This window comes from Otolemur garnettii, unplaced genomic scaffold (assembly GCF_000181295.1).
Source record: "Otolemur garnettii isolate 467f Iridium unplaced genomic scaffold, OtoGar3 scaffold00031, whole genome shotgun sequence".
NCBI lineage: Eukaryota > Metazoa > Chordata > Mammalia > Primates > Galagidae > Otolemur > Otolemur garnettii.
Window position 1 is genome coordinate 381,189 of NW_003852426.1, and position 13,164 is coordinate 394,352.

At 45.6% G+C, this 13,164-nt stretch overlaps 1 protein-coding gene across 2 annotated transcripts in view; it reads right to left on the reverse strand.

Moving 5' to 3' along the window:
- The window catches only part of TRIM26 (tripartite motif containing 26), a 34,833-nt gene that overhangs the window by 7,367 nt on the left and 14,302 nt on the right, over nt 1-13,164 (reverse strand). For both annotated transcript variants that reach the window (XM_023512918.1, XM_012804895.2), the window contains exons 2-4: nt 7,518-8,002; nt 7,286-7,381; nt 4,813-5,043 (exon numbers count right to left, since the gene is read on the reverse strand). In XM_023512918.1, coding sequence (XP_023368686.1) covers nt 4,813-5,043; nt 7,286-7,381; nt 7,518-7,955 — 765 coding nt within the window. In that variant the 5' untranslated portion in view covers nt 7,956-8,002. The remainder of the gene's footprint in view (nt 1-4,812; nt 5,044-7,285; nt 7,382-7,517; nt 8,003-13,164) is intronic.

Below are 13,164 nucleotides of genomic sequence, written 5' to 3' on the forward strand. Positions count from 1 at the left end.
CAGTCTCACCTTGTTACCCCTGGTAGAGTACCATGGCATCACAGCTCACAGCAATCTCAGACTCTTGGGCTCAAGTGATTCTCTTGTCTCAGCCTTCCAGTAGCTGGGACTACAGGCACCTGCCACATCTGGCTATTTTTAGAGACAGAGTCTCGCTCTAGCTCAAGCTGGTCTCAACCTTGGCCTCCCAGAGTGCTGGGATTATAGGCATGAGCCATCACGCCCAGCCCCTTGTTTTGCATATTTTGTCCTGCTGTTTCTCCCTCCCACCTGTATTTCTCTGGTAGATTTTTGGACCCTATTTTGGGTCTTTCCTACTGTCCTTTAACAGCCAAATAATCTCTGGGCAAATATTAATAATAATTAAGGAATTAGTGGGCTGGTACTCGTGCAGCAAAATCAAACTTTGTAACAAACACACAAAACCCAACAGTTCCATTCTTCTGCATATGAATATCTGGTTTTCCCAGTATGTTCTTGACAACTTTGTCAAAAACCAGTTGGCTATAAATATATAGATTTATTTCTGGGTTCTCTATTTTGTTCCATTGGTCTATGTGTCTATGTTTTTCTTTTCTTTTTTTTTTTTTGAGACAGAATCTCACTTTGTTGCCCTTAGTAGAATGCCATGAAGTCATAGCTCACAGCAACCTCAAACTCTTAGGCTCAGCTGATCCTCTTGCCTCAGCTTCCCAAGTAGCTGGGACTAGAGATACCTGCCACAATGCCTGGCTATTTTTAGAGACAAAGTCTCACTCTGGCTCAAGCTGGTCTTGAATCTGTGAGTTCAGGCAACCCACACACCATGGCCTCACAAGTATATGTGTCTATTTATATATCAATATAATATTGCTCTAGGTACTACAGCTTTGTAGTGTATTTTGAAGTAAGGCAGTATGATGACTCTAGCTTTGTTATTTTTGCTCAGGATGGCTTTTGTTATTTGGCCTCTTTTTTGGTTCCATTGTGAATTTTAGAATGTCTTTTTTTAAATCAGTGTTTTGTAGTTTTTATTGTAGAAGTCTTTCACCTTCTTTAGTAAATTCAACTCTAAGTATTTCAGTTATTTTTTTTAGTAGTGACTATAAATGGGATTGCTATCTCAATTTCTTTTTCAGCTAGTTGGTTACTGGTTTATGGCACTACTGATTTTTGCATGTTGATAGTGTATTTGACAACTTTACTGAATTTGCTTTTTAGTTCTGAGTTTCCTGGTAGAGAATTTAAGTTTTTCTCTATATAAATACAGGCAGTATTAAAAACATATGGAGGTTTCTCAAAAAAACTATAACTATGGCTCAGTGCCTGTAGCTCAGCAGTTAGGGCACTGGCCACATACACTGGGGCTAGTGGGTTTCAACCCAACCAGGGCCTGCTAAACAACAATGACAAAAACAACAACAACAAAATAGCTGGGCATTGTGGCAGATGCCTATAGTCTCAGATACTTGGGACACTGAGGCAAGAGAATCACTTAAGCCTAAGAGTTTGAGGTTGCTGTGAGCTGTGACGCCACAGCACTTTACCAAGGGCAACACAGTGAGACTCTGTCTCAAAAAAACTACAACTAGAACTACCATATAATCCAAAAATCCCACTATTAGCTATTTATCCATAGGAAAGGAAATCAGTGTATCAAAGGGATTCCTGCACACCCATGTTTATTGCAACACTATTCACAACAGCTAAGACAGAGAACCAACCTTAGTGTCCACCAACAAGTGGATAAAGAAAATAAAGTATAGAGCAGTGCCTGTGGCTCAGTGGGTAGGGCACCAGCCCCCCATACAGAGGGTGGCAGGTTCGAATCCGGCCCCAGCCAAACTGCAACAAAAAAATAGCCAGGCGTCGTGGTGGGTGCCTGTAGTCCCAGCTACTCGGGAGGCTGAAGCAAGAGAATCGCCTAAGCCCAGGAGTTGGAGGTTGCTGTGAGCTGTGACACCAGGGTACTCTACCGAGGGCAACATAGTAGGACTCTGTCTCAAAAAAAAACCAAACAAAACCAAAAGGAGGTAGGGAGGTAGGGAGGGAGGAAGGAAGAAGAAGGAAGGAAAGAAGGAAATCACCAACAAAAAAGCTAGAAAACAGGATTTTTTTTTTTTTTGACAGAGTCTCACTTTGTCACCCTCAGTAGAGTGACATGACGTCTCAGCTCACAGCAACCTCAAACTCTTGGGCTCAAGTGATTCTCTTGCCTCAGCCTCCTGAGTAGCTGGGACTACAGGAGCCAGCTATATTTAGAGATGAGGTCTCACTCTAGCTAAGGCTGATCTGAAAGTCGTGAGCTCAGGCAATCCACACCCACCTCAGTCTCCCACAGTGAAGATAGGGTTTTGAATGTTCACAACACAAATGCTAAAACGTTTGAGGTGACAGATAAGCTAATTACTGATTTGATCATTATGCATCATATACATAGATCAAAATTACTCTTATCCCTAAATCTGTACAATTATTATTGTCTCAACTAAAAATAAATGAGAAAAGACAAATAAAAAAAACCCACTAGTAGCCCAACATTTCCTGCACTGGTTTTAAGCAAACACCCATTTTTCTCTCCTTTCCCTCTACCTCACTGAAGCTCTCCCAAGGACAGCTTCAATTTGAGTGCTGAGTCACTGAAGGCAGAACCTTTGCTTTGAGGGCAAGTTCTCTGGGTGGATTATGAAAAGGTGCCCCTCAAAGCAGACACAACTGGTTTAAGCCCCCACCTTAGCCTCTGCACTGCACAACTGCACATCCACACAAGGTGCTAGCCTGGGGAGAAGAAGGGTGTGCATCCTTGAAAGGGAAGGAGAGGAGGGAAAAAGCCAAAAGAGAGGCAGCAAGTAGCCCAGTTAAAGAGTCTGATGAGAGAAATGTGAGGGAGCAGGAGAACATCCGGAGGAAAGTAGACCAGACAGATATTCTGGACAAAATGAAAGAAAAGACAAACAAGAATCTGGGAGTTAGGACAAGTGTTCTCAAGCTTATGCCTGATTCCTGACCTATCCCATATCCTGGGACAAATCCCTTCCACTCTCTGGACATCAGTGTCTTCATCAGTAAGGGATGGATTGGAAAAGCCTAAAATCCCTGCCAGTCTTCATTCAGTGCATCTGTAACACAATCGTAAGAGGCAGGCAGAGGCCACCCCCTTATGCAGTCTGTGCTGGCACACATACTGGAGAAATTTGCCATCTCTCCCCACTTCACTATCACTTTGCCCTGCTCTGGCCTGCGACCCCACTTACCTACAGATTGTGGGTGTTTCTGCCCCTGACAGTCTCAGCCACCCCCAACAGTGCAAGTCGGGGAAGACCATCAGATAGACCCTCCTCTCCTAGCCTGTGAAGGCAGGAAGAGCAAACCCTCCAACCCTCCAAAGCCTCCTGAATCCTGTTCAGGGCAGTGTGGTCCTTGAGAGGCTCCAGGGGAGGGAGATGGGGTGTTACCTCAGCTTCACTGTGTGTTCTCCAACCCAAACCCCTCCTTTCTCAGCATCAAAGCCCTTCTCCAGGAGGCATTCCAAGGCATCTTGCCTGTTCTCAATATCACTCTCTGTGGGCAATTCCACGCACCATCCCAGAGAAAACCTGACCATCCCCTGACCTCCTCCAGACCCTCCAGGTCTTTGAGAGGAGCCACCAGTCCACTTTCTCTCAGCCACCCCCAACTAAGACACCATAAAAAGCCTCCACAAGACAGATGTCTGCCAGTGACTTGCTATATGGCATTGATGAAAATGAAGGACAATAAGATTAGCAATCTTGGCTTGGCACCTGTGGCTCAAGTGGCTAAGGCACCAGCCACATACACCTAAGGTGACGGATTCGAATCCAGCCTGAGCCCGCCAAAAAACAATGACGGCTGCAACCAAAAAATAGCTGGGCATTGTGGCGGGCGCCTGTGGTCCCAGCTACTTGGGAGGCTGAGGCAGAAGACTCGCTTGAGTCCAGGAGTTGGAGGTTGCTGTGAGCTGTGATGCCACAGCACTCTACCCAGGGGGGTGGCTTGAGGCTCTGTCTCAAAAAAAAAAAAAAAAAAAAGATTAGCAACCTTCCCTCCATTTTTACCACATTGAAACTTAGTATTTTAAACATTTTTTGTAGATAATTTATTTTCTTTCTTTCTTTTTTTTTTTTTAAAGACAGAGTCTCACTTTGTTGCTCTGGGTAGAGTGCCGTGGTGTCACAGCTCACAGCAACCTGCAGCTCTTGGGCTTAGGAGATTCTCTTGCTTCAGTCTCCTGAGTAGCTGGGACTACAGGAGCCTGCCACAATGCCCAGTTATTTTTTGTTGTTGTTGCAGTTTGGCCAGGGCCAGGTTTGGACCCAGTATGTGTGGCTGGTGCCATACTCACTGAGCTACAGGCGCCACCCGATAATTTATTTTCCTTTTTTTTTTCTTTTTTGAGACAGAGTCTCAAGCTGTCACCCTTGGTAGAATGTCACAGTGTCATAGCTCACAGCAACCTCCAACTCTTCAGTTCAAGCAATCCTCTCGCCTCAGTTTTTCTATTTTTAGTAGAAAAAATACTTTTTGTTCAAGCTGATCTCGAACCCATGAGCTCAAGCTATCTACCCACCTCCTCCTCCCTGAGTGCTAGGATAACAGGCAAGAGCGACCGCACCTGGCAGATAATTTATTTTTTGAAGTGACATTATCAGTTACTTCATTTTATGCTTATGTAATTTTTTAAAGAAGTGGAGAGGTTAAGGATTATCACCCCCATACTTTAGAGGACAAAACAGGCCTCAAGAGGAAGTGACTCTCTCAAGGTCCTACAATAGGATATCAGGGCTGGGACCCACTGCCCTGGAGGGCTCTCACCTGCATGAGCTCTGCAGCAGGTTGCTGCGCCTTGCCCTCCAGTTCGGAGATGACCAGCGTCAGCCGAGCAAGCTCCCCGACGCCCCGGGTCTTGAACTTCTCACTGCCCTCTGTGAGCTCCTGCTCCAGCTTTGTCAACTGGTCCAGCAGATGCTGCTCCCGCTCCCTCAGGAACTGATGGCCCTGCTCGAACTCAGCCACGATGCACTGCCTCTGATCCTGGAGCTTCTTCTGGAGGGAGAGGAAGGGGAGAAGAGCTGACACCTCCATCTGTGGAGTACCAGGACCTAGAGGGACACCAGGACGGCTCCTTTTCTTTGTTATTCCCATTCTATTCCCATTTGGGAATTCTGCAGCATTTGGGGTGTTTGGGGTGGGAGGAGCTATCGAGGGCTCCTGGTTCACCCCTCCTTTTCTCAAAGTGGAGAGAAGTGAATGCATTCAGTACACTCAGCTGCTGCATAATCAGGACCCTGACTCTGCCTGCCTGTTCAGCCAGAATCTGCTCTAGGCAAACCAGCATATTCCAGTGACCCTGGAGGAACTTTACAGGTCTCACTCACAAGCCAACACACTTTTCCCTCCTAGGAAAATCTCTGTGTCACCTCTTCCAGAAAGCTTTACTAAATTAATGTTGTACAAGCCTGATCAATAGTACCCCATTATTAGGTCTAAAATATCTATGTGAACCCCATCCCTGCCATATAAGACTATACCCTACTTCCTCAGGGTAGGACCATGTCCTCTCCTGCCTCCAGCTCTCCCTACCCACACTGGGGTCTGCTTGCAGTTCTTAGTTCCCCAGTTGACTGATGCTGGGTTGGAGGCATCCATGCACAACAAGGCCTAGAGATGCTCCCTAGACTTGGGCTGTCTCTGCCTTTATCTTTCTTTCTCCTTGGACCTAATTACTCACTAATTAGCCAATATGCCTACACTGCCCACCTTCCCAAGAAACAGACTCCCCCAGAAAGTTGGAACCCAATTATGATTCCAACTAACTACCCAATATGCCTCCACTGCCCACCTTCCCAACAGAGTCCCCCAGAGAGTTGGAACCACCTTATCAGTTTTTTCCCCCTCTGATGTTCTCCTCTAATCAAGCAGACAACTTGCTGCCGGGTTAATAACTACAGTTGCCCCTCGGTGGTATCAATAGGCAATTGATTCCAGGACCTTCTTTCCCTAAGGATACAAAAATCTGAGGATATGATGGGCGTGGTCACTCATTCCTGTAATTCTAGTACTCTGGGAGGCCAAGGCAGGTGGATTGCCTGAGCTCACATGTTTGAGACCAGGCTGAGCAAGAGCGAGACCTTGTCTGTAAAAGTAGCTGGGTGTTGGGGCAGGCACTGGTAGTCCCAGATACTTGGGAGGGAGAGGCAAGAGAACTGTTTGTATCCAAGAATTGGAGGTTGCTGTGAGCTATGACATTATGTCTACCAAGGGTGACAAAATTAAATAAATAAATAAATAAAAATCTGAGGACACTCAAGTCCCTGATACAAAATGCCACAGTTATTTACATATGGCCTATGCACAGCCTCCTATATTCTTTAAAATTCAGGGGTGCCCAGCTTTTTCTTCTCTGCTGCAAACTGGAAGAATACCAGTGGTTGGGCCACATATTAAATACACAAACACTAACAAAAGTTGATTAGAACACAAAAAAGGTCCATGCATACTTTTTGTGATATCCAACACTACCGATAAGCAAAAAAAGTCCTCACAAAGTCAGCATGCAGCCTTCAGCCTACAAGGTGGACACCCTGGTATCATTTCCAGATTGCTCATAATACCTAGTACAGTGAAAATGCTACACATGTATGTAAATACTTGCTATATTATATGTTTAGAGAATAATGACAAGAAGGAATACATATGTTCAATAGAGATGTTTTCCTCTTTCTGAACGTTTCCAGTCTGCAGTTGGTTGAATGCATGGGTGCAGAGCCCACGGATATGAAGGGTCAACCTCACAGGCAACCATGGGCAGGGCCCAGGCCTCACTAGACAAGGCACTACAAAGAGCTGATCAGGCCTACCTTGCCCCCCCACACCCCCCCGCTCAGTTCTTACCCTAAAGCCAGCTCCCTCTGGCCAAACCCTCTGGCTTCCATCAACTCTTAGGAAATCATATCTTTCTCTCCCTCTTAAGAATAGGCCTCCTCAGTACCCTGCAGAAGAATACCAGCTGCCAGACACAGACTCTGTAGCTGAGGTGAGGGCCACAAAGAAAGGAAGGGACCCTGAATGACTTCAAGGCAACTCCTCACTTCTCAAGATGAGAAATAGGCCCAAGGCCACACAACTCAGATGTACCGAGCTTGGGCTAAAATACAGGCCAGCCACTGCCAGCCTGATGTCCCTCCTCCCTGTGAGGGGCTCCTAGAAACACCTCCCAGCAGCCATCTACTTACCCAAGCTCTAAATGGGCAACCACTTCAGAGCTTCCTCTAACAGCCTTGCTTACCAGTGCAGCCAGGATATCAGCTTCTCCCTTGGCCTGAAAGCCCTGAATTTTTTCTCTGTCTCTTCTTAAGGTACTCAGGTGGTTAAGGATTTTTTCCTGTGGAAAGATAAGCAGTAGAGAAAATGGAAAGATAAGGTGGATACTCTCGGCTGGGGCAGAAGGGTGGACTCAGGTCATTGGAGGAGCAGCCCAAGGAAGGCAGCAGGGCATCCACAGGGGTGCGAGGGCTTACCCTGTGGGGCTGGGCAGCCTTCTCCATCAGCACGGCTGTGTGAGGCCTGTGTTCCCGGGACTCCCGGCATATCACACACAATAGCTTCCCATCATCCTCGCAGTAGTAATGCAGCTTCTCCCGGTGCCGCTCACACAACTTCACATCCTGTTGCTCCCGGGCCACTTCTCCCGGCTGCCTGCCCTTGTCTACCTTCAGCCGCTCGATGTTCTCCACCAAGCTGGCCAGCTGCCACACAGGTCGGATGTTCTCCTTCTTAAAGGGCTTCTTACAGAGTGGGCACACAGGGCGGCCCCCTGAGACAGGGCGAACATCAGTGGTGCAGCTCCGGCAGAAGACGTGGCCGCAGTCAATGGTCACAGGATCTCGCAGGTAATCAAGGCAGATGGAGCAGGTCACCTCTTCTTCTAGGCTCCGCAGAGGGGCTGATGTGGCCATGGTGCCCTTAGCTCAGAGGGGTCTCCGTTCACTTGTGGGGACTTCTCCTTGGAGACCAGACACAAAGTTAAGGGCAGGCACAGCAAAGGGGCAGAGGTGGCAGTTTTGCATAGGGCTGTCGGCCCCTGCACTCAACCTACAGACATCACCTGCTCCTACAAGGCTCCCACAATGTCAGAATCAAAGGGACCTTACTGATCTAGTCCAACCTCCCCTCATTTTACAGATAAGGAAATCAAAGCCAGGAGAGCGCAGCTTGGTAGAATGAAGAGTAGCACTGCTACTCACTCGTACCTTGCTGCTGGGAAAGCAGTCCTGTTAACATCCTTTCCTGCCTTCTGTTGGAAAAATCACTCTAATGTACCAATTGTCAAAGAATAATCGATCACTACCTGCTAGAAACCACCATAATAAATACGTAAAAACACAGTGTCTACCTTGTACATGGTACTCCCTTGTACCAGATGCATAACCAGTCATGGGGGTCATGAATCAAAAGACTCTTTAAGTTTGCTCCTGTAGACTTCAGGTTTCAACAACCAAGAGCACTAAAGCTCTTGAGTATAATAAATACGTAAAAACACAATGTCTACCTTGTACATGGTACTCCCTTAGTTGTGTAGTACACAAGATGCACAACCAGTCATGGGTGGGTCAAAGAATCAAAAGTCTCTTTTAGTTTGCTCCTGTAGACTTCAGGTTTCAACAACCAAGAGCACTGAGATTCTTTACCAAAACTCAAGGAGCATAAAGAGGCTAACTACTGATACTACATACTTTCTTTAATGTGTTTCCCTCGACTATTATGTAGCTTTGTTTTTCTTTTTTGTTTTTTTTTGGTTTTTTTGAGACAGAATCTCTCTATGTCATCCTGGGTAGAGTGCTATGGTATCACAACTCACAGCAACCTCAAACTCTTGGGCTTAAGCGATTCTCTCACCTCAGCCTCCCAAGTAGCTGAGACTACAGGTGTCTACCACAACACCCAGGCTATTTTGTTGTTGTTGTTGTTGTTATTGTTGTTTAAGAGGCACAGGCTGGGTTCGAACCCACCAGCCCTGGTGTATGTGGCCGGCACTCTAACAACTGAGCAATGGGCACCAAGCCTGTTCTGTAGCTTTGGTTTGGTTTACTTCCCTTTTTTTTTTTTTTTTGGAGACAGAGCCTCAAGCTGTCCCCCTGGGTAGAGTGCAGTGGCATCACAGCTCACAGCAACTTCCAACTCCTGGGCTCAAGCGAGTCTCCTGCCTCAGCCTCCCAAGTAGCTGGGACTATAGGCGCCTGCCACAATGCACAGCTATTTTTTGGGTGTAGCCTTCATTGTGGTTTGGTGGGCCTGGGCTGGATTTGAACTCGCCAGCTCAGGTGTATGTGGCTGGCGCCTTAGCTACTTGAGCCACAGGCGCCGAGCCTGGTTTACTTCCCTTAACAGCTGGACTCTAAATTCAGTGCCCCAAATAAGCAGAGGCTCACCACAATAAACTCATTCTCAACTGCAACTCCTCCATCTAGCTTAGCTCAGCAGGGAAACCAACATGGAAGAACTTAGGTGGCTGTGGCTGTGATGCACTAAGGAGGCCTTTGCCCTTATAGGGAGCATAGAAGCTAAGCAGATAAAGGACTCTGCTCCTGGTTACCTTTGCAGCCCAGACCTACTGCCTGTCTGAGGTTATAAGCCTCAGCATATCTGACCCAAGAGCAACCCCTGACTATAACAATAGAAGTAATTTAAGTGTAGAACCTCAGTTTATTCATCTATAAAATGGGAAGACTAATATCTTCAAGAGTTTCTAAGCAGGTCATGTGAAAGAATTCTGTTCAAAGTGCTAAACCTGGTACACAGAAAGAAATCCAGGAAAATCTAGAACCTTTCCCAAATCCAGTGAGTGTTCAAATCACAAAGAGTTGAAATGAAAGTGATAGCAAGAGAGGAAGTAAGCAAAAGCAGACACAGTGACACCCATGCCACAGAGTTAAAGTAAAGAAGATCCTCACAGGGCAGAGCATGGGGGATTTGCTCTGCCATAGATCCATGGAAGGCACAGAACATACTGGGAAGACAGCCAGCAGGGCACAGGGGCAACTGCCAGGCTGGAAGGAAGCAACTGGAACCGCAGGCAAATCAACACTTTAATGATTACTTATGGTGAAAGTCCATTACAACAGAGTTCAGTGGCTTTTGTCATTAGTGATATTAACGAGGCAGAAATAAAACCTTCAGTCTATAACACCCAAGAGAAGACAAAACAGGAATGTAATGTCTACTCCTAATGTAATAATATATAAAAAGCACTTTATAAAGTGAAAGGACTATACAGATTTAAGGATTATAGTGCTAAGCTGAGTGCAGTGGTTTACGCCAGCACTTTGGAAGGCTGAGGTGAACAGGTCGCCCAAGCTCACAGGTTCAAGACCCCATCTCTAAAAGTAGCCAGGCATTGTGGCAGGCACCAGTAGCCCCAGCTACTCAGGAGGCTGAGGCAAGAGAATAGTTGAGCCCAAGAGTTAGAGATTGCTGTGAGCTATTATGCCAGGGCACTCTGCCGGGGGCGACAAAGTAAGACTCTGTCTCAAACAAAAAAAGGGAGGGGGTGGCACCTGTGGCTCAAAGGAGTGGGGCACTGGCCCCATATACTGGAGGTGGCAGGTTCAAACCCAGCCCTGGCCAAAAACTGAAAAAAAAAAAAAAGGATTATAGTGCCATAATAAATTCCAATGGGAAACACTACTGCATCTAGATATGTGTGACTTTAAGAGATGCGGAAACAGGCTCAGTACCCGTAGAAGAGTGGTTACAGCACCAGCCACATACACCAAGGCTGGCAGGTATGAACCCAGCCCAGGCCAACTAAACAACAAAGACAACTACAATAAAAAATAGACAGGCATTATGGTGGGCACCTGTAGTCCCACCTACTTGGGAGGCTGAGGCAAGAGAATCACTTAAGCCCAAGAGTTTGAGGTTTCTATGAGCTATGACACCATGGCACTCTACCGAGGGTGAAACAGTAAAACTCTCTCTCAAAAAAAGAGAGATGTGAAAACATGTATTCAAATCTCAAATGAAAGGATTAAGAATGCAACTATTACATGAAGGTAATATGGAGCTGTTGAGATGTTAGAAATGCTACAAATGAATTGCTCGGCTCAACTCTCTGGTTTTGCTGTTGAGGAGGTAAGGCTGGCCCAGCACACTATCATGCCACTTTGTTGAATGGGCTGGAAGTTTAAAAGCTGAGTTTTGTTTTGTTGTTGTTTGGGGACAGCATTTCTTTTTTTAAATTGAGACAGAGTCTCACTTTGTCACCCTCAATAGAGTGATATTGCATCATAGCTCACAGCAACCTCAAACTCTTGGGCTCAAGTGATTCTCTTGCCTCAGCCTCCCAAGTAGCTGGGACTACAGGTACCTGCCACAATGCCTGGCTATTGTTTTGTTTGTTTGTTTGTTTGTTTGTTTAGCAGGCCCGGGCCAGGTTTGAACCTACCAGCCCCAGAGCACGTGACTGGCACTGTAACCACTGAACTATGGGCACCCAGCCTGGGAACAGCATATATTATCTGTGGGGTGAGGAAAGAATTTTGCAATTTCCTAGAAGAATAAAAGAACTATGAAGAGCTCGCCCACAGGTCCCCTTCCACACAAAATAAGACACCATCATGACTTGGAGCTGACATTAGTCTGGGCTCAATGCTGAGCTTCAGTGGTCTTTAAACCTGCTAAAACTATATTAAAAATGTGATGTATATACTAGATGAAGAAAATTGTCTAGGAGATCACAGAAGAACACTAGCTAATAAGGACAAGAACGATAACAGAATTAGAAAATATTTTTTCAACTGCCATTATAATAGCACAAGGATCAACAAATGCTAAAACCATTAGGTAAAAGGTTTGGGGGGCCAGGATAGTCCCTGTGGCGCTGAAGTACCACCTAATGGATTATTTCCTAATGCACCTTGACGAGGAGAGATCTAGTTGTCACCTCAACCAAAAGACCAAACCCTCCTTTACTAACATAGGAGAAAAGTAGCACATGCTTCCTGGTACACCACCATACGAATTACACGGCATTACCTATGAAATGTTAATGCTAGAAATGTTTGACTTGGCCAGGTATGGTGGCTCATGTCTGTAATCCTAGCACTATGCACTCTGGGAGGCTGAGGCAGATAGATTGCTTGAGCTCAAAAGTCCGAGACCAGCCTGAGCCAGAGTGTGATCCAGTCTCTAAAAATAGGTAGGCATTGTGGAGGGCACCTGTAGTCTCAGCTATTCAGGAGGCTAAGGCAAAAGGATCACTTCAGCCCAAGAGTTTGAGGTTGCTGTGAGCTATCATGCCATGGCACTCTACACAGGGCAACAAAGTGAGTCTCTGTCTCAGAAAAAAAAAAAAAAAACACACAAATAAATAAATATTTGACTTGAATGCATTTACTCAAGCCTTTAAATCTAATTTCCAGTTTACAGAAAATATGAAGGGTAAAGGAACATTTTGCAGTATGGTACAAATGAAAAACTGCTGAGAGGGGAGTTAAATCACACCATGGGGAAACAATCAGATAAATCCAGAATGTGGGACATTCCACAAAACAACTGGCCTGGTCTTTTATAAAGTCAATGTCATAAAAGATTGAAAAAGGATTGTTCTTGATTCTAAAAGACTAAAGAGAAATAATAACCAAATGCAATGTGTGAACTGTGATTTGATTCTGGAGGCCCTGGTGTTTTTTAAAAAGGCTAAAAAATATTCTAGGGATTATTACCATGTTTCCCTGAAAATAAGATCTACCCAAAAAATAAGCCCTAGCAGGATTTCTATATATTTGTTAAATATAAGCCCTACCTCGATAATAAGACCTAGTGATGGGCGTGGCTATACAGCGTATCTGCATAGACACACTATGTAGTAAGGAAGACTGGAACACCTTTTATCTGCCACAGCTCCTTTCTCTGAGCCGAGCCATTGGCACTTGCGCAGGTATGCCTATGGCTAACACGGCATCCTACTGCACACATGCAAATGGCTAGGGGAAAGGAGTTCACACATCACTTGCACCAGCCCCACCAACAAGGTCAGCTCCCCCTGTCAGGTTCCAGAAGAAGATGATTTAACTGTATTTGAATAAATGTAGATTGTTGTATTATACTTAATAAAAATAACACATCCCCTGAAAATGAGCCCTAGTGTATCTTCTTAAGAAAAAA